At 53.6% G+C, this 23,134-nt stretch overlaps 1 protein-coding gene across 6 annotated transcripts in view; it reads left to right on the top strand.

Moving 5' to 3' along the window:
• The window catches only part of DHX30 (DExH-box helicase 30), a 37,510-nt gene extending 19,387 nt beyond the window's left edge, over positions 1-18,123 (top strand). For 3 of the 6 annotated variants that reach the window (XM_030444912.1, XM_030444913.1, XM_030444909.1), the window contains 16 exons: positions 784-1,139; positions 1,735-1,861; positions 3,041-3,190; positions 3,865-4,017; positions 5,281-6,102; positions 7,266-7,344; positions 8,039-8,143; positions 9,270-9,445; positions 11,403-11,609; positions 11,999-12,080; positions 12,712-12,905; positions 13,937-14,096; positions 14,389-14,546; positions 14,986-15,089; positions 15,215-15,354; positions 15,981-17,974. In XM_030444912.1, coding sequence (XP_030300772.1) covers positions 784-1,139; positions 1,735-1,861; positions 3,041-3,190; positions 3,865-4,017; positions 5,281-6,102; positions 7,266-7,344; positions 8,039-8,143; positions 9,270-9,445; positions 11,403-11,609; positions 11,999-12,080; positions 12,712-12,905; positions 13,937-14,096; positions 14,389-14,546; positions 14,986-15,089; positions 15,215-15,354; positions 15,981-16,216 — 3,249 coding nt within the window. In that variant the 3' untranslated portion in view covers positions 16,217-17,974. Of the gene's footprint in view, positions 1-783; positions 1,140-1,734; positions 1,862-3,040; positions 3,191-3,864; positions 4,018-5,280; positions 6,103-7,265; positions 7,345-8,038; positions 8,144-9,269; positions 9,446-11,402; positions 11,610-11,998; positions 12,081-12,711; positions 12,906-13,936; positions 14,097-14,388; positions 14,547-14,985; positions 15,090-15,214; positions 15,355-15,980 lie in introns of all 6 variants that reach the window. The other 3 variants (XM_030444914.1, XM_030444911.1, XM_030444908.1) reach the window with 2 other exon arrangements.
• Positions 18,124-23,134: the final 5,011 nt, after the last annotated feature.

Genomic DNA, 23,134 nt, shown 5'->3' with positions numbered 1-23,134 from the left:
ATCTTGGGCCACCCTTTCTAACAAGCTGTGTGGTGCTAAGCAGTTGTGCTCTGGAAGGTGAGGTTAGTGACCCATTTGAATCCCAGAGTCTCAGCTGGGAAGGGACCCCAAGGCCCATCTGCTCCAACCCTTCTCATATTCTTGTTGATCTGAGATGTCTCAGCACCCATGGAGCTGAGACTTCCAACTTTCCCAAGTGGGGGAATCCACCCCTTCCCCTGGGAGACCATTCCAAGGTCTGACTGTCCTCAGGGGGACAAATTTTCCTCTGGTGTCCACTGGGAATCTCCCCAGGAGCACCTTGTGCCCATTGCCCCTTGTCCTGTCCATGGGACTCCTTGTACCCAGGGAGTCTCCAGCTGCTTTGGAGCCCCCTCTAAGTCCTGAACATGGTCAGAAGGTCTCCCCTGAGCCTTCTTCTCTCAGCCCTGAACAAACCACAGTTTTCTCAGCCTCTCCTCATGTGTCAGGTGCTGCAGTCCTCTGATCATCCTCAGATGGACCCTCTCCAGCCTGCCCCACATCCTTTTTGTACAGAGGAGACCAAAGCTGAACACAGTCCTCCAGGTATCTTCTTGGAGTGTTCTCCATTTCTTATGACATAACAGCAGGAGGAAAGCTCTCAGTTCCTGAAACTCCCTTTTGTTTCCCTCATTTTTCTGAGGAAGATGAAGATTTCTTCCTGGGCTCCCGTGCTTTATCAGCTCCACTTGACTTTCCTGCAGTTCCCCACCTCCTCACTGCAAGGCACTAACAAGGCACTTTTTTTCCTCTTTTTTGCAGGGCTGGGGTTTGCTGGGGCCCAGGAATGAGCTGTTTGATGCTGCCAAGTACAGGCTGCTGGCTGAGCAGCTGGGCTGTCCCGACGAGAGGTGGTGCTCAGAGGGCAAGTGGCGCTCCAAGTCAGGACCCTCTCTTGCTGACTTGTCAACCTGCTGGCGACGGATGGAGCCCGACGACTCCATCCAGCCCATGGAGCAGGGCAGGATGCCTAAAGCAATGAGGAGAGAAGAGCTGGAGGAAGGGGAGCTGGAGGAAGGGGAACTGGAGGAAGGAGAGCTGGAAGAAGAAGCGATCGATGTTTCCGATTATCTGCCCATGGCACATCAGGATGCTCGAACCCCAGGCAGAGACCCGAGGTATGTCTGCCCTCTTAGCAGCTCTTTTTGGCCATCCTGGTATTGGGGAAGGTGTTAAATCTGCTCCTTTTCATCACCATTGGTGCTTCATAGAATCAGAAAATGTCAGATTGGAAGGGATCATCCAGTCCAACCTTCCTAGGGAAAAATGGGGTTTAAATAATACAGCCCAGCACCCTTGGTTGCTTGATTTCATGTTTTATGAGCATAGAATCATAATCAAAGCATAATTCTTTGATTTTTTTTAATAGTCAACAGGAGTAAGATCAGTAAGGACCTGGTGGTGATGGTGGGTTGTAGGGATTCTTTGTGTTCAACATTTCTCATTAAATCTGTTACAAGCTGTTGATGTGATGTGGTTTGTAGTGCTAGTGTCAGAACTTGATTGCTTTTCTGTTAGGTGGCTTTATTGGGCTGGGTGATTGCTCTATGGGGAGAGGATTTGAGTAGCAAGACACAGCTTGACTTTTCAGATGACCAAATTTATCTGTCCCTTGAGCTGCTCAGTTTCAGGGCTCAGTAGCAGCCTGAAGAGAGGTAGGTGAGAGCACAGAGTGGGTATTTGTGTGTCAACCTGCTCTCATCCTCCATCCAGCAGAGGAGGGGGTTCCATTGAGATGACAGATGACAACACTGCCATCCGTGCCCTGACGCAGTTCCCTCTTCCCAAAAATCTTCTGGCCCAAGTGATTCAGATTGCAACCTCCTCCTCCACGGTCAAGGTAAGGCACTGGCCCCCTGCCAGGCACCTGCAGGGGATAAAGCTCCAAAACTTCCAACTGGAATCACTTTGGATGCTTTTTTGGGCAGCTGAGAAGTGGGGGGAGAGAAGGAGGTTGAAACTAGGCCTAGAAATACCAGCCTGGAGAGTGAGAAAAAGACTTTGTGCTGAGAGTTGAGGAAATGTCTCAACAGAAGCATGAGGAATATTCTTACTTGAGGTTGAGGTGAGAGAGGAGCTGCTGTCTGAACAGAGAGTGATTTCTAAGGTGATTGGTTTGCATTTCCCCCTTATACCCACAACAAACCCAAGTTTGTGTTGCTCAAAGTAATGTGTAATTTCTGTGCTGATGGAATCTTTCCACAACTTGATTCTTGCCAGTACCCAGTGATCCTCCTCCTTGGTGTGTGTCACCCAGCTCCTTCCCAGACCTCAGAGGCTGAGTGGGCAGGAGCTGTGCTCCACCCCCCAGGCTCTCAGTGATGTTCTCCACTCAGCTGGCTGCTCTCACTTATGCTTTGCCTGTGCCTTGGGAGCTGGAGGGGGTGGAATTCAGGGCAGTAAAACTGTTCTACTGGGCTGTTTAAAAAAAAAAACACAAACAAAAATACTCCCCTCCCCAAAAAAAACCCCACAAAAACAAAGCAAACAACCAACCAAAATCAAATCAAACAAAAAAAACCCAACTGAACACCTACCCCCAGTAACTTAAGCTCACAAATATCAGAGTGTGTTTAAAAATGCTTGCCTAGTTCATAGAATCCCAGACTGGGTTGGGTTGGAAGGGGCCTTAAAGCTGACCCAGTGCCCCCCCTGCCATGGTCAGGGACCCCTCCCCCAGCCCAGGGGGCTCCAAGCCCCATCCAACCTTCAACACTGCCAGGGATGGGGCAGCCACAGCTTCCTTGGGCAACCTGGGCACCCAGGGGCTCAGCACCCTCAAATTCAAGAATTCCCTCCCCATCTCCAACCTCAGTCTCCCCTTTCTCTCCAAGTTTTAACCCATTTCCCTTCTCCTCTCCCTACCCCCCCGTGTCCAAAGCCCTCCCCCAGCTTTCTTGGAGCCCCTTCAGATATTGGGAGGTTGCTCTGAGCTCCCCTGGGAGCCTCCTCTCCTCCAGGCTGAGCAGCCCCAGGCAGTCTCAGCCTCACGTGGTGTTTCCCCCCTCTCTCCCCACAGGAGTACATGCAGTTCCGCACAGTGGGCACCAAGACCAAGATCTGCAAGCTCACCCTGCGCTGGCCCTGCCCCATGACGTTCGCTGCCAAGGGCCGGCGCAAGGTGGAGGCAGAAAACAAAGCAGCAGCACTGGCCTGTCAGAAGCTGAAGGTAAGTGCACGAGGCTCCTGCATCCTGTGTCTGTGAATAGAGGCTCTTTCCACCTGACCTTTGAGCCTGAGACTTTTTATCTGGGGCTTCACACTTAATAAACCTGTATTTCCCATCCTTGGGATTCAGCCCAAACTGCTTTTGTACCCCTCTAGTGTCTGTGATGACCTGTGAAGGCTGTTGTGCTTTTTTAGAGCCCTCAGTGAAGGGATGTGTGAGGATCACCCTGGAAACGTTAGCCTGTGCTCTTGGCCACCTTGCTGCTGTCTGCTAAGGCAATCTTCTCATTCTCCTAAGTGGACAAATCCAGACACACTGCTGCAGACTCCAGAGCCAGCAGGGAGGGAAGTCCAAGAAATAGTGTAGGACTTACTGAATTGGCACAATATGCTAGAACCACAACGAGAGTTAACAACCCTTTGCCAGAGGGGGTTGGGTTTTTTTTGATAGAATTGTGACTGCTCTTCTTCAGTGGGTCTGTTGAAGACCTTGTGAACGTTGGGGTCAGGCAGCAGTTGGCTCCAGTGTGCCTGTTTCACTGAAGATCAGATGAGATCATGTCTTGTTTCTTACTCTGTGGATTTGGGATATGGGGTAGGAGTTTGCCCATCCAAACACACAGGACACATGTGCAGCAGTCTGGTGTCTGATTGTGTTTACCTCTTCCTTTGCAGAGCCTGGGCTTGGTGGACAAGAACAACAACCCCCTCAGCCATGCTATGTACAACATGACTTCCCTGCGGGAGCTCGGGGAGAACCAGAGGAAGCCCTGCCACATCAAAGTCCCTGAAGCAACCCTGCGCAAGATTGAGAACTATCTGAACCATGTAAGGCTTCTGCAGCTGCCTGAGAACACCTCTGCCTGATCTCATTTCTCCTCAGGGGCTGCACAGGGGCCCAGAGCTTCACATCAAAATGCTGAAGGTGTCATAGTTTGCCATAAAAAAATGCTGGGTCTCTGCTGGCCTTTGGGGAAGGGACAACCTTTCTGGGCAGTGGACTTTCTGTGTCTGTGACTGCTCTCTGTTTGGGTTCTGGGATGTTTTGCCTTGCTGATAGCCTCCTCTGTAGGGTTATGATTGTGTTAGTGCCCTTAAGCTCTGGTTGTGCCTCAGCTTTACAAGGACCTGGTGGTACTTGCACATTTCCCTCAGGACTGTCTCTCACAGCACTGCATGTCAGTGGTGGGTGCAGGCCCACAGGTACCTGCTGGTGCTTTCACTCAGGGGATCCCTCTTCCTGGTGGGCCTGTGGTGAGCAGACACACACGGGAGCTGAAGCAGTGCTGAGAAACAGTCCCTTAGGAGCATTTGCTGTCAAAGCAGGAGTTAGTGCTGCATTAAGATGAGCCTGAGTGTAGCTCACATACAAATGTGTGTAATTTATTATTGAAGTCATTAAAAGCAATGCCTGTGTTTGGAAGCTGGCAAGTCACTGAAGTCACTCTGCACTTGGGCCCAGACAGTGGAGATCTCAGGTGACCTTTAACAGAGCATTAGTGAATGCCTTAAAAAGCCAAGACTGCACTTATGACAGCAGCTGCTTCTGGGTGACCCAAGTCATTCTGATTTGGAGCTGGACTTTTAATCCTGATGATTTCAATCCCTGATTTGTGTTCTAGACAATTCCTGACCAATTCTTGCTCCTTTTAGTTCTTCCTGTGGGATATGGAACTGGTGTTTTTTCTTTTGCCCAAACAGAATGTTTCTGGCTTAGCTGCACACTTAGAGTTTGTGCAAGTTACGGGTCTGGGCTTCCTGAGGGAGGGCAGAGTGGTGTAGCTTGATAGTTTCCAGTAGTTGCATCACTTGCACACAGTGTAGCCTCTGACTTGCAGAGCTTACATCACTGGATGTAAAATAAAGGAGGAAAAGGCAGGGAGCTGCCCGAGTTGAAAGAACCTCAGCTCAGAACCTGAAGGGCTGCATTACCTGAACTGAAGAGGCTTTGGCAGAGCCTGGAGGTTACAGCAAAGCTTCATGGTGACTCCAAAGCCAAAGGCTGAGTCTGTTCCAGACACTTGCTTCTTTCTGTCCTTCTCAGGACCAGTACTAATCTCTGTCCCTGCCAACTTTCTCCATCTCTCCCAGTATCCCGTGGACATCAGGGAATCCAGGCCCCGGATCGCCGATGACATGATGAACCTGAGCAAGGAATCTGGTGCCATCAGTGATGCAATCACAGGGAAGACATACATACCCATGCTGGAAGCAGAGGAGGTCCGTCTGAGCCAGAATCTCCTGGCCCTCTGGAAAAGGAGAGGATCCTCGTGGCAGGAGAGCCACCCGCTACCAGTAGATCCTCATAAGGACACCATCCTGTCAGCCATCGAGCAGAACCCCGTGGTGGTAATAGCAGGAGACACGGGCTGTGGGAAAACCACGAGGATCCCTCAGCTCCTGCTGGAGCACTACATCCTGGAGGGCCGCGGCGCCCGCTGCAACGTGGTGATCACCCAGCCCAGGAGGATCAGCGCCATCTCGGTCGCCCAACGCGTGGCGCAGGAGTTGGGTCCCAACATGAGGAAGAACGTGGGCTACCAGGTGCGACTGGAAAGCAAGCCACCTGCCCGGGGAGGAGCTCTGCTCTTCTGCACCGTGGGCATCCTGCTGCGGAAGCTGCAGGGCAACCCCAGCCTGGAGGGGGTCAGCCACGTGGTGGTGGATGAGGTCCACGAGCGAGACGTCAACACGGATTTCCTGCTCATCCTGCTGAAGGGCATCCAGAAGCTGAACCCCGACCTGCGCCTGGTCCTGATGAGTGCCACGGGAGATAACCAGCGTTTCTCCCACTACTTTGGGGATTGCCCCGTGGTGAAGGTGCCAGGTTTCATGTACCCAGTGAAGGAGTACTACCTGGAGGAGATCTTGGCCAAGCTGGGCCGGCACCGACACCGGCACTACGAGATCAAGGTGGGTTTCAGCTCTTTGCCTTGGATGAGGAGCTGACTCCTGGCCTGCCAGCAGGGGAGAGGTTGGGCCTGGAACTGGTCCCTCTTCCCTGTGGTTTTTGGACAGTGTTTGCTTAGCTTTAACTCCACATCAACCCCAGTGAGGTAAAGTCAGCTTAGTAGAATCCCAGCGTGTTTTGGTTAAATTACAGACAAAGATGACTTCAGATTTGGGTCTGAGTTACTTTTGTCCCTCTTCAAGGTGAAGTGTGTTTATGTTTGAGTCAGCCAACAGCTTGCTGTACTTGGATGTATATATACAGACACAGACTTGAATGTCTGCATACCCTGGGCAAGCCCAGTCCCAGACTAGGGTGGTTATGGCTTAGAGCAGTCTGCTACCAGTCCTGCATGACTGAGTTCCCTGATTGCTGCTTTTTGCAGCTATTCCTCTGGAAAATGCCCTCCAGACACATGCTCTTTGCTTTGAGTTATCTTATTTGACTTGTGGAGCATGGAGTGACAGAATTGTTGAGGTTGCCTACAACCTCTAGACATGTCCTAATCCAGCCTGCTGGACCAGAAGCTGTCAGCCCATTTCTCCAGAGGTCCCTCCCTGTGACTGAGCAACCATCTGGTGCCTGAGCCACCTCTCCCAGTTTTGTATCAGCAGCAAACTTGCTGAGGGTGTCCCATTGCCTTAGGGGTGATCTTCTTGCTGTTGTGGCTGGGTTTTTTTTACCTGTGCTTTTTTGAGATGACCTGGTAGGATTATTCCAAATTACTGAGAGGTGGAAATCTGCTGCTCTCTGCCTGGTGGATTTGACATTCTGGGTGCATATGGCACAGTTTTGTCCACAGAAATTTTTTGTAATTTTTTTTTTATTATTTGTTAGGTGCTGTTCTGTAGAGGTACAGAAATCCCAGCTTCCAGATCTGGCTAACTGCAAAGGGACTGTGTATTCTCACTGCACAGCAGAGGAATCTGGCAGCAGTTGTGATCAGAGCAGGTTCCAGATGGAACCAAAACCAGGCTCCTGAGGTTCCTGGCTCCTAGTTCTGGCCAGGCTGTCCAAGTACAGGTGTTTGCTCTGTGCAGAAGATGCTCTGGGAGGCTTTGTGCCTTTCTGCTGCCTGCTAGACTGCCATTCACTTAACCTGCCTGTGTCCTTCTGTTTTGTCCAGCAATCAGATGATGAATGTGTCCTTGATCTTGATCTGATCACCGACCTTGTTCTCCAGATTGATGCCCATGGAGAACCAGGTAGGTTCTCTTTTGCCTCCCTGCTCTTGGCTTTTGTTTGAGGGGAGGGAAGGGAACCCAGCAGAGAAAATGTGATGCTGAGCTGACATCTGCAAGGCTGCCTCAGGTTCCTGGTGAACTGGGTGGTTTCAAACAGTGTAGCATGAGCTAATTTGGAGTCTGGATAACACAGCATCTGACTCCTCAGTTTTAGTGTCCTCAGGTAAAGCAGTTCCTGGGGTGAAGGCCAAGACTTGTCTGTGCTCCAGCATTTGCAGGCTTGTGCTGCACAGTTTTGGTATTTTCCATCCCTGTGAAACACCTTTGCCTGGCAGGTGATGTTTTAGTGAAGAAGGCAGGACTCTCAGATTTCTAAGACTTTTAGGTGGTTCAGAGCTAGTAGAAGATAATCACCCTCAAACTAACAGGTAGCCTGGTTTCCTTCTGGCTCTAAAGCCTTTCCCTGAGGAGCTCACAGAAGCAGGTACCAAATCTAGATGAAGATTCCCCTGGGTCTGACATGTCTGTGTCTGTCATTTGGTCATGATAAATACGATGCAGTTTTCCTCTGGGATCACCTGGCAGGAGACATCCTGGACCCTGGCCCTACTTTTCTTTGAGTTTCCTGGCCTAAAGGTTGCTGTGGGGAAATACCAAGTGTCCCTTTTGTGCAGCAGCAGCAGTCCCAGTGTTCTCAAGTCTTGCTCTGTTCCAGGTGGGATCCTCTGCTTCCTCCCTGGCTGGCAGGAGATCAAAGGAGTGCAGCAGCGCCTGCTGGAGATGCTCGGCTCTCAGAACAGCCGCTACCTCGTCCTACCAGGTGAGCTGGCAGCTCCAGACCTTTTCTCCCCAGGATTCAAGGGGAATGGAGAGCCCAGGAGACTCGATGAGTCCCTTCAGCTTGTTGTGCTCTGCTGCAGAGTGAGCTTGGAGGCTCTGGTGTAGATACCTGGGGTGTAATTGTTCGTGTTGAGCACAAATGAGTCCTCCCAGGAGGGGCCATCCAGACCTGTGTGTGATCAAAGGAACAGGCTTCCTCTGTGCCTCCAGCAGTGCCAAATTAGGCTAGGAGGAAACTTCTAAACTCCTCATTGCTGGAGCCTACAGAGAAAAGATCTTCAAGACCTGTTTTGTGGGATGAGATGTCCTCTGCAGCTCAGCTGTGATCAGGGAATTTAGTGCTCTCGATCTTGTGAGGGAAGTTTGTAACAAAAGCCACTACTACTCTGCAGGGCTCCAAGATTTTTAGGGGTTGGTTTGTTGGGTGGTTTTTTTGTTGTTGTTTTTGTTTTGCTTTTTTTTTAAGAGTCCTCCCTGTTCAGTATCAAATAAGGCCAGCCAGGAGCACAGCTTTAAGCTGCTCAGTTGCTAATAAATGCAAGTGGTGTTCTGTGAAACCTGCATTGTTATTGTGCTCCCCTGCTGTCCTGTGCTGCTGCTGCTGCTGGGAATTTCTCCCCATCAGTGATCAGTAACAGGGCAAGTCCATGATGTAAAAGAGTTACAGGCCTTCACTGGTCATTTTTGACCAAGTGGCAGAGAGGATACCCTGTTTCCATGCCCCAGAGGCAGGGGAAATGAAAGGGGGAGCTGCAGAACTGGACTGTGGGAAGGACTGGGACTTCTGCTTGGGGCCTGGGGATGTTCTGGTGGTGGCATCACCCTCACTGGGACAGGAGTCATCAGAGCTCCTGCTGATGTTGAGCCATAGGTTGAAACAAGTGAAATGAAGCCTCTCCAGCTGATGTGTGGAAGGGTTTTCCTGGGGTCTGGCTGGTAAGAATGTCCTAACAATGACCATCAGTATTACAAGTGGTGTCCCCATCCCTGTTCCCCATTTCTGGAAACAGGAGGTGATGGTACAGCAGGGCTCAGAATCTGCCCACCTTGGCCTTGTACTGCAAAGCAGCTCAGCAGGGCAGGTCTGACTGTGTTTTATCTCCTAGTGCACTCCAACATCCCCATGATGGACCAGCAAAACATCTTCCAGCGGCCTCCCCCTGGTGTCAGGAAGATTGTCCTGGCCACCAACATTGCTGAGACCTCCATCACCATCAATGACATTGTCCACGTGGTGGACAGTGGCACGCACAAGGAGGAACGCTACGATCTAAAGACCAAGGTACTGGTGCTCTCTCACCTCTTGGGTGTTCTAGGACATACTGGAGCTACTGGATGTTTTTAGAGCAGCATTTGAGGTGCTGTTAATGGGATGATAGAGCTGCTTCCCATTTGCCACTGGGGCACGGCCACCGTGTCCCTGCTTGGGGACAGTGTTTGCCTTTGCCAGGCTCCTCACTGACAGGCCCAAGCCCAGGGTTTCCAAAGAAACTGAAGACAAATCCACCACTGCCCAGGCCACCCCCAGCCCATGTCCCTCATCCCCACATCCCCAGGGCTCTGAAACCCCTCCAGGGATGATGGGGACTCCAGCCCTGCCCTGGGCAGCCTGGGCCAGGCCCTGACAACCCTTTCCAGGGAGAAATTCTTCCCCAGCTCCAACCTAAACCTCCCCTGGCACCACTTGAGTTGTGCCAAAAGTTCCTCTTGTCCCATCCCTTGTTCCTTGGGAGCAGAGCCCGACCCCCCCTGGCTCCAACCTCCTCTCAGGGGGTTGCAGAGAGCCACAAGGTCTCCCCTCAGCCTCCTCTGCTCCAGGATCAACACCCCCGGGGCCCTCAGCTGCTCCTCACAACTTCTCCAGACCCTTCTCCATCTTCTCCAACCCCTCCTCCATGCTCTCCAGACCTTCTCCTTGTGCTCCAGACCCTTCCCCACCTCCATTCCCTTCTCTGCACACTCTCCAGCCCCTCAATATCTCTTTTCTGACCCAGAACTGACCCCAGGATTGGGGGTGCAGCCTCAGCAGTGCCCAGCACAGGGGATGATCCCTGCCCTGCTCCTGCTGCCCACCCCAGTGCTGGTCCCAGCCAGGATGCTGGTGGCCACCTTGGCCACCTGGACACACACTGAGCTCATGTTCAGCTGGGTGTCACCCAACCCCCCGGGGCACTTTGCAGCTGCTCTGCCCCAAGGCTGGAGCAGTGCCTGGGGTTGGGGTGACCCTTCTTACAGGGCCAGGTGACAGTTCACACCTCGGAACATTTCAACTCTTTTATATTTGCTCAGGTTTAACCCACAAAGCAGACCCTGCAGTGGCTGTGCCAGCACACAGCAGGACTGTGGTGGGGGAGGCAGGAACCATGCTCTGCTGGCAGCTCCCAGCCGAGCAGGGTGATGTGAAGCCAGGGCAGGTGTCCAGCAGATGGCATCAGGGTCTCATCCATCTTCTCTCATCGGGTCTTGAAGCTGCTGCCTGCTGGTAACTGGCACTGCAGGATGCAGGAGGGGGGGCAGGGCTTTTCCTGCCCTTCAGCAGGATGACTGAGCAGTGGTGAGGAGTGTCTGAGGCCTGTGGACTGGCTGCAAAGCTGGATTTAAGCAGGACAGGGAACTGTGGGAGCATAGAATGGTTTGGGTTGGAAGGGGCCTTAAAGCTCATCCAGTCCCAACCCCCTGCATGGTCAGGGACCTCTCCCCCAGCCCAGGGGGCTCCAAGCCCCATCCAACCTTCAACACTGCCAGGGATGGGCAGCCACAGCTTCCTTGGGCAACCTGGGCACCCAGGGGCTCAGCACCCTCACCCCAAACAATTCCCTCCTAATATCTCAACTCAATCTCCTCTCTTCCACTTTGAAACTCTTCCCCCTCATCCTATCACTCCAGGCCCTTGTAAATTGTCCCTCCTCAGCTTTTCTGGGGGCTCTTCAGGTACTGGCAGACTGCTAGAAGTTCTGCCCAGAGCCTCAGGTTTTTATCTAACACAGATGCTGAGGCCAATGTCTCACCAGCCTCAAATCCAAGAATCCCTTCCCCATCTCCAACCTCAATCTCCCCTTTCTCTCCAAGTTTTAACCCATTTCCCTTCTCCTCTTCCTACCCCTCCCTGACCAAAGCCCTCCCCCAGCTTTCTTGTAGCTCCTTCAGATATTGGAAGGTTGCTCACCTGGGAGCCTCCTCTTCTCCAGGCTGAACACTCAGTTCATACCTACTCAATCCATGCCTTTTCCTTCTCCTAGGTGTCCTGCCTGGAGACAGTCTGGGTGTCCAAGTCCAACGTGGTGCAGAGGCGGGGCCGTGCTGGCCGCTGTCAGTCAGGGTTTGCCTACCACCTCTTCCCCCGCAGCCGCCTGGACAAGATGCCCACTTACCAAGTTCCAGAGATCCTCCGCACCCCGCTGGAGAACCTGGTGGTCCAGGCCAAGATCCACATGCCAGAGAAAACAGTAAGCACGGGAGGACACACCCTGTGCAAAACCTGCAGCCCACTGAGACGGCGGGATGTGGGCTGCCTGGTACTGGTTCCAGAGACATGATTTGTCCACAGAGAGGAGTAGGGAAAACCCAAAGTGTTGGTGACTTTAATTCTTCCTTTCCTTCCCTTTCCTAGGGGAAGTTGGGACCAGGAAATGTACAGAATATTTAGATTACAGGGTATATTTGAAAGGCTCTGCAAGGAAAGAGGGGGTGGAGCTCATATCCCTGCAGGCAGAGGAAACCGTGTAGCAGTCTGGGGCCCTGGGGCAGGGCAGTGGGCTCCCGAGGGCTATCCCACACTGCTGTCTGGGAAACATCCCTTTCTTTTTCCCTTTTCCCTTTCCCCTCTGCATTACAGGCAGTTGAGTTTCTCTCCAAGGCCCTGGATAGCCCTGACATCAAAGCTGTGGATGAAGCAGTCATCTTGCTGCAGGAGATTGGTGAGCTAATGCTGTGTCCTGCTGTGGGTGTGATGGGAACATGTTTGCTGTCTAAACATGGGAGGTGGGAGTTGGCAGAGGATCCTGTGGGATAGGCTGGGTAGGGTGCTCCCTAGACAGGGATGGCAGCCGACGGGGACTTCCCAAACCTCACACGTTGTGGGACTGTTTTATTTCCCACGCTGCTTTGCTCAAGAAGCAAGTGGGAAGAACTTCTCAAGGTTTAAAAAGTATGTGTGTGAAAGACAGAATTGTAGAATATACCAGACTGGTGGGTTGGAGGAGACTTTCGAGGTCACCTCATTCCAGCCCCTTGCATGGGCAGGGACACCTCCCACCAGCCCAGGTTGCTCCAAGCCCTGTCCAACCTGGACTTGGACACTGCCAAGGAAGGAAAGATGTGACCTGGAGTTAAAGCTGGACTCTTGGAGATTGTCATCTGGCTGAGTCAGCCTTTTTTTTGGCCTGGGAAGTTTGGGTGCTTATTGCAGGCACCTGTGCTGTGCCTCATCTAGAGGTCACCAAACCTTTCAGTCCTGGTAGGAAGGGTTCTCCTGGCAGCTCCCCAGAGCCACCACCTTGTCCCCACGTGGGGCTGATGGGTGTCCCCTCACGGGTGGCTGTGTTTCAGGTGTCCTGGACCAGCGGGAGGCCCTCACCACCCTGGGCAAGCGCCTGGCTCAGATCTCCACAGACCCGCGGCTGGCCAAGGCCATCGTCCTGGCCTCCATCTACCGCTGCCTCCACCCCCTGCTCGTCATCGTCTCCTGCCTCACCAGGGACCCCTTCAGCAGCAGCCTGCAGAACCGTGCTGAGGTGGACAAGGTCAGGAGCTTGGAGTCATGGAGTGGTTTGGGTTGGAAGGGACCTTAAAGCTCATCCCGTCCCAGCTCCCTGCATCATCAGGGACCCCTCCCCCAGCCCAGGGGGCTCCAAGCCCCATCCAACCTTCAACACTGCCAGGGATGGGGCAGCCACAGCTTCCTTGGGCAACCTGGGCACCCAGGGGCTCAGCACCCTCACCCCAAACAATTCCCTCCTAATATCTCAACTCAATCTCCTCTCTTCCACTTTGAAACTCTTCCCCCTCATCCTATCACTCCAGGCCCTTGTAAATTGTCCCTCCTCAGCTTTTCTGGGGGCTCTTCAGGTACTGGCAGACTGCTAGAAGTTCTGCCCAGAGCCTCAGGTTTTTATCTAACACAGATGCTGAGGCCAATGTCTCACCAGCCTCAAATCCAAGAATTCCTTCCCCATCTCCAACCTCAATCTCCCCTTTCTCTCCAAGTTTTAACCCATTTCCCTTCTCCTCTCCCTACCCCCCCGTGTCCAAAGCCCTCCCCCAGCTTTCTTGGAGCCCCTTCAGATATTGGGAGGTTGCTCTGAGCTCCCCTGGGAGCCTCCTCTTCTCCAGGCTGAACAACCCCAATCCCTCAGCCTGGCTTCCCAGAGAGGTGCTCAGCCCTCTGAGCATTTGAGTGGCTCTGCTCTGGACACCTTCCAGGAGCTCTGTGTCCTTCTGGGGTTGGGGACTCCAGACCTGGGCACAGCACTGCAGGGGGGGCTCAGCAGAGCAGAGGGGGAGAATCCCCTCCCTTAACCAACTTCCGTGCTCCTTCTGATGCCCCCAAGACCTGGTTGGTTTCTGGGCTCCGAGCACACACTGGGGGCTCACATTGAGCTTCTGCTCCACCCCCACCCCCAAGTCCTCCTCAGGGCTGCCCTCAGTCTCTTCTCCTTCCAGCCCATGTTCATCCATGTGTTTACCTCAACCCAGGTGCATCTTCTAGAGGAAGGCAGAGAAGGGGCAGGGAAGGGGCTGAGCACTCAGGTGACTCTGTTTTTCTGTGTCCCAGGCCAAGGCTGTGCTGAGCAGGGAGAGTGGGAGTGATCACCTTGCCTTTGTCCGAGCTGTGGCAGGCTGGGAGGAGGTGCTGAGGCGCAGGGACAGCCGTGCCAGGGACAACTACCTGCAGGACTACTACCTGTATGGCCCCAGCCTGCGCTTCATCAACGGTGAGTCTGAGCTCTGCTGCTGGCACCTGGAAGGGCTGAGAAACCAGTGAAGGATGCAGTGGAGAAAGTAGGATTGACTGGGCAGGGGCACCAGAGTCAGCATGGGTTCTGGCTGTGGTGCTCCTGGGTGCAGGTATGGCCCTGGATGCCAGGGAGGCCACAGGCAGAACAAGTCTGCTGTCCTAGCACTGAGGCTGAGCCACCGTGGCCAGAGCTGGTGCTGAATTGTTCATGGTGGGGTGAAGGAGAGAGAGGGTGAATCTCATTGCCTGGGGCTGTCTCCTACCTCTAGGCCTTGTCAAGCAGTTCTCTGAGAACCTCTATGAAGCCTTCTTGGTGTCATCCCCATCTGACTGTACCATGCCCTCATCTGTATGTAACCAGTACAGTGAAGAGGAAGAACTGGTCAAGGGTGTCCTCATGGCTGGGCTCTACCCCAACCTCATCCAGGTACTAATTCCCTCCTCTTCTATCATCTCCTGGGCTTGCTGGTAACTGCATCTCACCTAAGGAAACGTTGAGGTGCTTGTGTCCCAGGCATGTGTCCTCCTTGTGCTTCTCTGTGCTGCTCCACTGCTGTGCCTGGATCCCTCCTTGTGAGGAGTGGTCCTCCCAGCCTGCACAGCTCCATGCTTGGGTTCTTGTAGCTTGATCAGGGAGCCACTGAGGTGGCATCTTCCTCCTCGTGTTTGCTGCTCATTGGGTTGTGCTGGGTGACTGCCAGGTCTGCTCACCCCCATGAATGTCCCCAGCTAACACAGCAGAGCTTCTGGGAGTGGAGGAACATACTTGTCCCTCCCCACGTGTAGGAGAGAGAGCCATGGGGAGAGCTGCAGATGGGCAGTGCCTGCTGGCTGGGCAGGTGGTGGTGATGTTCTTCTCCTTTCAGGTGAGACAAGGCAAAGTGACCCGTCAGGGGAAGTTCAAACCCAACAGCTATGCCTACAGGACAAAGGCCGGCACCGTCCTGCTCCACAAGTCAACAATCAACAGGTGGGTGAGCAACATCTCTCTGTCTGTCACACGGGAGGAGGGTGGAGATCATGCAGGACCCCAGTGTGTGTGTGCCACTGCCAGAGAAGTCTCTGTCTGTGGCTGATGAAGCTCCTCCTGTGCAGGGAGGCATCCAAGCTGTACAGCCGCTGGCTGACGTACTTCATGGCGGTGAAGTCCAACGGGGGAGTGTTTGTGAGGGACTCCTCCCAGGTCCACCCTCTGGCTGTGCTGCTCATGACTGACACGGACATCCACGTCCGAGGTGAGTGTGAGTGCTTGCAGGGCCCTCCTGACACCCCAGGCACCCCACCCCTACAGTCCAAGGTACTGCTGGGTGCCACCCTGACCTCTCTGAGCAGCTCTGCACGTTTCCTTGGCCTTCTGCTTTCTCAGCCTCTTGCTTTGGATCAGGTGTTGCTGTGTTTGGGCCACAAAGGGGATGATTTATCAGCTGTAGTTCTCCAAGCAGACAGGGAAGGGGAGCTGCAGGCTGGCTTGTGCCTGGAGGCTCTTCCCTGGGGAATGAGGAGCTGGGCAGGTGTGTGGGGAGGAGGGAGCTCTTCTTCCTCCCCAGGGATGTGGTGCTTTGGCTCCTGGGTTTGGCAGTGCTGTGGTTGCTCTCTAAGCCCTTGAGCTCAGACGGGTTGTGCCTTCAGCCCCGTTCCTGTGGGAAACAGTGGGAAGATCCCAGTGTGATGGGGCAGAGAGCTTGTCTGGCTTTGTTGGGAACTGTTTGGCTCAGCTGAGGCCTGAGACTCTGAGCTAAAATATGTGGAGAGGACCCGTGCTGCCCCTGGTACCGGTGGTGGAGGGGGCCAAGCATCCAGGACAGGCTGGAACAGGCCAGCACCATTCCTGCTTCTCACCTCCTCTCTTGTTCCCACTAAGATGATGGCTGGAGAGCAACAGTCTCCCTGACAGACAGTGACCTCCTGGTGCTGGAGGGGGACTCCTACACCATCCGCCTCCTGCGTGACTTCCGCGTGTCGCTCTCCAAGATGGTGGAGACGTGCCTGTGCTACGAGATGGCCGCCATCCCCGGGGACCTGCACCACCAGCACAGCCAGCTGCTCGACATCCTAGTGGATCTCCTCAAAGGCCCTCCTGGCAGCTTTGGTGCTTAGGCAGAGCTGGAGGATTTGTGTGGGGACTTGTAATTTGTATAAAGATGTTCACAAATGTTTATTTAAATAAAAGTTCTATTTATCCCTTGTGAAGTCATCTCTTCTCCATCCTAGAAGATTAATGTTGTCTGAACCTCCCGCTCTCGGCTCCGTGCATGGTCACCGCCTGGGAAGAACCAGCGCAGCCTCGCCTGGAATGGACTGGGAGTGCCCCAAGGACCCGAGCTTCCTGGACACCCCCACCTCCTCCGCTCTTCACGGCGTCAGTCCCCGGACTGGAAGGCAAGGACGAGGCCACTCCGGGCCCTCCTGGGCCCCATCCCCACGGGGCCAGGCTGGAGCAGCAGCTCGGTGCCAGGAGGACGATGGACGCCGTGGCCGTGCCTGCTCCGGGGGCCGGGCCGAGCGTGGATCTGCGAGGGGTGGGGAGCATCCCTCAGCATCCCGACTCCCCTGAGGCTGTGGGAGAGGAGGAAACCCTCAAGGCACCAGATGGACGTGAGGTTCCACGTGGGATCTCTAACAAGACCCTCACCACGGGGGCCCTGCCTGCCCCACGCGTGGAGTCTGAGCCGTGACTTCTCCTTCCCCTGTACTCTTTGTCCTCTTGTGTTGTTATTACTCTTTCTTTTTGGGTTTGTTTTTTAATTTCTTGTTCTCCCAATGCCGAGGAGGCCGGATCCCTGTAACTCATGCAGCACAGGACATGGTGGTGGATGCCAGTCTGCCTGTCAGAGCCTTCTCCTGCGGGAAGCCAGGAGCAGAGGCACCAAAAATTCTTTGTTTTCTACAAACAGGGGACCATATATTTCTGTGGAAAGGAGGATTTATGACCGGCACAGCATTTACATGAAAAACCTGGAGTTTAATCCCAGCTTTGCCTTGGATTCCCTGTCAAATGAAGACAGTGACCTACCTCACAGGGCTGTTGTGAGGCTTCTTCATGTTTGTAACACACGGGAGCCCTCGGGCCGGGGCCGTGCGGGAGGGGAACGGGGTCCCCGGGCTGCGGGGTCCTCGCTGGAGCCTTGGGCCCTGGCTGGGGTCGGGGGGAGGCTGTGAGTGGTGCTGGAGGGGGGGAGGAGATGGCTGCTGCTTTCCCCAGCAGCTCAGCCAGGGGCAGTGGCCTGGGATCATTTGTTTTTATTTCCCATTTTCTTAATGCTCTTTGTATCTGAACTCGAAGCAGCCGGGGTGCTGGGGAACCAGGGCCACCCCTCGGGTTGGCTGCAGGGGGGGAGTGATGGCAGAAGGGGGGTTCCAGTCCCCAGGAGCTGCCTTCCTTTCTCGAGGGTCACCCTTTGGGTCCTCCCAGTTGTTCTCTACTGAAGATTTAATTTACTTGTCATGGGCTTTAATTAACGAAGCTGTGGCCTCTGCCATCAGAGCTGATGTACCTGGGGGGGGGGGATGTGGGAGCCCCACGGTGCCAGCGGCTGGGGGCAAAAAAGCACAAAGGGCTGTGGGGCTGTGGGGACTGGGGACCCACTCCGGGGGGCTGGGGGGGTTCTGTGCTCCTGGAGCTTCTCAGCTCTGTTGTCCTGGATGCACCAGCACGGGGCCCTGGGGGAGTCCTGCAGCCTGTGTTCACGCAAAACTTTTCATCTTCATTTCACTTGCTTGAAGTTGTCACTATTATTTGACCAGTGTTTGTTTCTTTTTTTGGCCTGTATAATGGGCAGTATGGTTTTCCCTTCCAGCAGGTTTAAAAAAACAAAAAAACCAAAAAAAAAAAAAAAAAAAAAAAGGGGGGGGGGGGGGTGTGAAAAAAAGGAAAAAAAAAAAAAAGACTAAACTATTGTCTAAATGGTTCAGAACTAGTGTGATATTGGGATACTTCAGTGGCTGTTATGTGATACTGGATCTTTTTACAACATAGATTAAAGACAATAAAAAGGGATAGAGTAGTAACTGCCTCTGTCCTCTTCATTTTTTTTCTATTTATTTTATTTCAGTGACTGAGCGCAGTCTGAAGCTTCTGGTTCTTTGGCTTCTTTAGCCTGGAGCCTGGGAAGAGAAGGGGTGAGAGGGGAGGGGTGTGGGGGTTCCTCCACTGTGTTTGTAAGACCAAGGAGCTAGCGGGGTCCCTGTAACAGCACCGGGTGCTGGGAGGGGCCAAGGGGAAGCAGCCCCAGCAGCTGAGACTGCCTGAGGGGGGATTTCTGCCCCAGGGTGGGAGTGGGATGCTGTGTGCTGAGCGTGGGGCCATGGGGACAGTGGCCATGGGGCAGAACCTCACTGAGGGGTGTTAGGATCTCAGACCACATCCCTCATGGGTGTTCAGCTGAAGGAGTAAAGATTTTGGGGGGGGCTTGGGTGTTTGTTTTTGTTTGTTTGGCTGGTTTTTTTTTTTTCATTTCCTTCAAAGCTGGTAGGGGAGCAGCCTGCTGGAAGGTGGTGGTTGCCTCTCAGACCCCTCTTTGGTCAAAGCTGGTGCAGGACTCCACGGGTGTCCTGCTTGGCCCACTGCTGGTTTGAGGAGCTGGGTGGGATGGGCAGGAGGAAGGGAGAATTTCATGGTGTTTTGAAGGCAAAGGAGACAACACAATTCCTTTACCCCTTTCTTCATGCCTTCTGCCACCTGATGGGACACCAGGTGCCTCCTGACTGTGCCACCACCCACCCCCAGCCCAGCTTTCCCACCCTCACACAAACAGGCCCAAGCTGAGGAGGAACATCTATAAGCTTTATTTCAACCCTTTACAATAGTCAGAATCACAACATCAAATGGGGAAATGTTGCTAAGGAGACGACAGCCTTAGAGCCCCTCGCAGGAGGGCGAAGACGGAAAGGCAAAAAGCAAACCTGTACGAGTTCACCCAAGGCAGGAAGGGGCTCTGCCCCAGCCCCCCTCCCCAAGCCCCCAGAGCTGTTGTCTTGGATTTTGCACCCATGCACCAAACCTTTCCCCCCACGCCCTTGCTGCCCACCCCTCAGCACCCACCGTGGCACAGGGACAGCAGTGCCACCACCCTTCAGCCCCCCAGGAGACCGGGGTGGCTGCTGAGTAACCCTATGACACAAAATAATAGTAATTGTAATAATAATAATAATAATAATAATAATAATACATCACATTTAGAGAACACTTCACACACTGCTCATGCCTCCCAACAGCCTGGTGAGGTAAGCAGAATCATTCCCCACACACCTTGCAGATGGGGAAACTGAGGCAGAGAGGTTAAGTTGACTTCCCGAGGCCATGGAGGGAATGGGATGGGGTGGGATGGGATGGGGTGGGATGGGAATGGGCCCTTCAGGGTCCTTCCCCCAGCCCTCTGCAGCCTCCCTGTCCTCTCAGCCCACTCCCCTCCAGGCAGTCATTTCCCCCACCACATCCCTTGTTGTACCTACACGGGGTCTGGGGCAACGCTGGGGAACGAGCACAGGGGGTGCAGGATGGAGCCTCGTGTCTGATCAGCTCCAGCCCCCCCACTGGTGGGCAGCGAGGCTCCTGTGAGAGGGGGGCTGGAAAGGCAGAGGTTGACTCCGGCTAGAGAGCAGGTGGGGAGGAGGAGGAGGAAGGAGAGATGGAGCCCACCCCACTCACAGCCTGCCCGGGAGAGCTCTGGGGGGACTTTTCTCCCACACCTGGTGCCTCCCAACAGCTGCAGCCGCATGCAGTGACCACCTCAGCTGCTCCCTCCTGGACATGTGGGGTGACACAGGAGTCCCTGTCACCCCCCCCAAGGATGTCACCCCCAAGGACGTCACCCACATCGAGCTCCTGACACTTTCCAAGAAAAAATTAAAAAAAAAACAAACCAAAATACCAAACAACCTAGAAATCCTGCCTAAACGACACAAACACAGGAGGGTGCCAGAGCCCCTCTCACACCAACACAACGCGGGTGACAACAGCGGGGGCAGCGTAGGAAACTACATTCAGTTTGTGGTCAGGACTCCGACCCACGGGGAGGCACGAGCTGGGGGGCTGCAGCAGCACCCCCACCCTCCTGCTCCTGCGGCCTCAAGCCCAGGGACTTGGTTACTTCAATGTACTCGGTTGAACAGTACAAAAAGCCCCAGAGTAACTCGATTCACCACTGATCTGCAGAAAGCTGCCAGGAAACCTCCTCCCTGCCAGAGGGACCCCAGGTCCTGTGGGACAGCAGCTCCGGGACAGCCCTTCCCACCACAGCAGCCTCAGACACCTCCAAACCAAAGCTCACCCCAGCTCAGGATCTGCCTTTGAGCACCGAGCAGCCTCGGGCACACCCAGAGCTCCGGTGCTGCCCGGGCTGTGTCCCGAGTCCCGAGGCAGCAGGGACAGAGCCCCCCACCAGCACCCATCTCTGCAGCCACCACAGCCCTCCTGCTCCCCACCTCATCTCCCTCACACCAAGAGCAGAGACCCAGGAGAGGCATCTCAGGACAGGAAGGTGTACATTCAAATTGCACCTCATTCAGACCACAACTATTTTTTTTTTTTTTTTTTTTTTTTTTTTAAATTTCTCCCCCTCCCCCAAGAGAGTTCACCCCTCCCCAGCCCTGGAGCAGCCACAGCTCCTTCCCCTGCCCTGCCAGCAGCTTCTCCACAGGCTTCAATATCTCAGCACTACCCAGCTCACTCCCAGCTCTCCAAATAGTTAACTAAAGTAATTTTCACCATGCATGGATCTCTTCCCAGGCTAACACCATGTACAGCCGATTACATGAAATAAAATGAAATTAAAACCAAACAAAAATAATAATAATATTCCATATTAAAAACTGAAGCTGTCCTAGAAAAAACACACCGAACTAGTGGGTCTGGATTTAGTTTGTCAGCTACACACAGGCACAACAAGTGTTAGAGAAAGTGGCACAGAAGCAGAGGCTGAAGGGTTAGAGCTCAGCTGCACCCTGTGGGGCTGGGGAGGTTCCTGTCAGGGCCAGGCCCGGAGCCTCCTGCAGACACCACAGCCTCGGCCAGGCCTGCCCAGCGGTCAATAAAACGCGGTAAAAGCAACACAGGGGGGACAAGGTGGAATTACTGCCCCTTTGCAGGGTGTTAAGAGGTTTGTTTGCTTTTTTTTTTTGTTCGTTTTTCTCTCTCTCAGAAGATAAAGTGCAATGTTGCCATTTTGCCTTCCTCCTGCGGCACCTGAACCAAGAACCAGGACCCGGCTGCCTCCCTCCCACCCGGGCAGAGCAGCAAGAGGAACACCACAGGTTCAGCTTCCACCTCCTCTTTGGTTTAACCACAAACACCACCGCACCTCCCTGTCGCCCTCCTCAGCTGGTCCCTGGCTGCTGCCACCAGCACAGCCCCACAGCCCCTGCCTGGTCCCTGAGCCTGTGGCCACCACCCTGACCCACAGCAGATCCACAGCCCCTGCCTGTCCCTGCCGGGGAGGTCTGACTGCTCTCAGTCCCTCTCCTCCAAACTTCCCCTTCTTGGAGAAAAATAATAATAATAATTAAAAAAAACCAATCCAAAACCCAAACTATACCAACCAACCCTGCAGACTGACAAGCTGAAGCTGGTGTTTAGAATTTAGCAGTCAGAGAAAGAAGGAAGCGTCAGCCAAGGGGCAGTGATATATACCAGAGGGGGGCATGCGGGTGAGGAGGGGGCAGCACCCTGCCAGGCCACGGGACGGGCTGGAGGGTGTCAAAAGTGTCACCACAAAGCTCCAGAAATGGGGGCTCTGACCCTGCAGCCCCCTCCCCAGCTTTTCTCTGGACAGAGGCAGCCAGGAGGGCCCAGGGAGGGGGGGGTAGTGCCAGCTAAGGCTGGGGCTGAGGGGGGGCAGTGGGGATGCTGGGGACACACAAGAGGAGGGACAGGGAGCCACCGGCTGGGCAGAGGTCCTGGTGTGGGATTAGAGGGATGTGGGATGGAGGGGAGAGGAGGGAGGGGGGGGAAGGAAGAGGGAAGCACGGGGGGGATGTTCTGGGGTATATATAACCGCCCCTTTCAGGTGCAAATCTGCATCGCTTGTTTCAATTTGTATCCGGAGGAAAAAGCACTTATGAAACTAGCAGACGACTTTGATGCAAACTAGTACATTTTAATGCCATTTTATTAGAAATCATGCAAACTTTAATATAAAAAATACAAGTGCAATAAGAATCTTTGAGTGTAAATACAGATTCCGGGTTATCGTGTCATTGTCGGCTTCCCAAAGAAAGATTCCCACAAGCATGAGAAGCTGCAGGCTTCCCTCTGTCCCCTCCTTGAGCAGCCCCCCCCTAGCACACGCCTGGTTTAGTTCACTTTGATCCCAGTGTTTTGTTATTATGCTTTTTTCTTTTTTTTTTTTATGTTTTTTGCTTTTTCACTTTAAATTAGTTCGACGACCCAAGAAGGCTGCTTTTTTTTTTTTTTTTTTTTTTTTTTTTTTTTTTTTTTTTTTTTTTTTTTTTTTTTTTATTTTTTTTTTTTTTTTTTTTTTTTTTTTTTCTTTTCGTTTAAATTTATTTACATTTCATTCCTTTAGTTCATTTGCAACATGAAACGAGGAGCTCACCCTCAGAATTAGTAAATCTCCTTACAAGTCAGCGCTGCACTCCCTGGCACTAAAACCTGCTCCCCTGCCCCAGCCCCGGGGCTCTGCCTCTCCACCAGCCCTCCCCAGACATTCTGCTCCCCTGCCTCACATCCTAGGGAGAGGTGGCCTGTCCCTTTGTCCCCAACCTCAGTGGTCCCCCCCTGGGACCTGCTCAGCCTGTCACTAGGGCACTCACCCATCAGCCTCTGGCAGAACATCACCACCACACACAACAAACACCACGGACCTGCTCGAGCCTCAGAACTCCCGACCTGCGGTACCCTGCAACTCCACCACCACAGCAGCCTCCTGCCCTTCCTCCAGACCTCAGGCCCTGGCTTGGAAAGAAGATAAATCCAGGGTTTTGGCTGTGCAAGTTAATAAATAAACCGTCTTTGCCTTGCTAACGAGCAGAAGGTCTGGGCAACCCCTGGGACTGGCG

This window comes from Calypte anna, chromosome 2, assembly GCF_003957555.1.
Source record: "Calypte anna isolate BGI_N300 chromosome 2, bCalAnn1_v1.p, whole genome shotgun sequence".
Lineage (NCBI taxonomy): Eukaryota > Metazoa > Chordata > Aves > Apodiformes > Trochilidae > Calypte > Calypte anna.
This window is presented reverse-complemented; position numbering and strand designations above follow the sequence as displayed.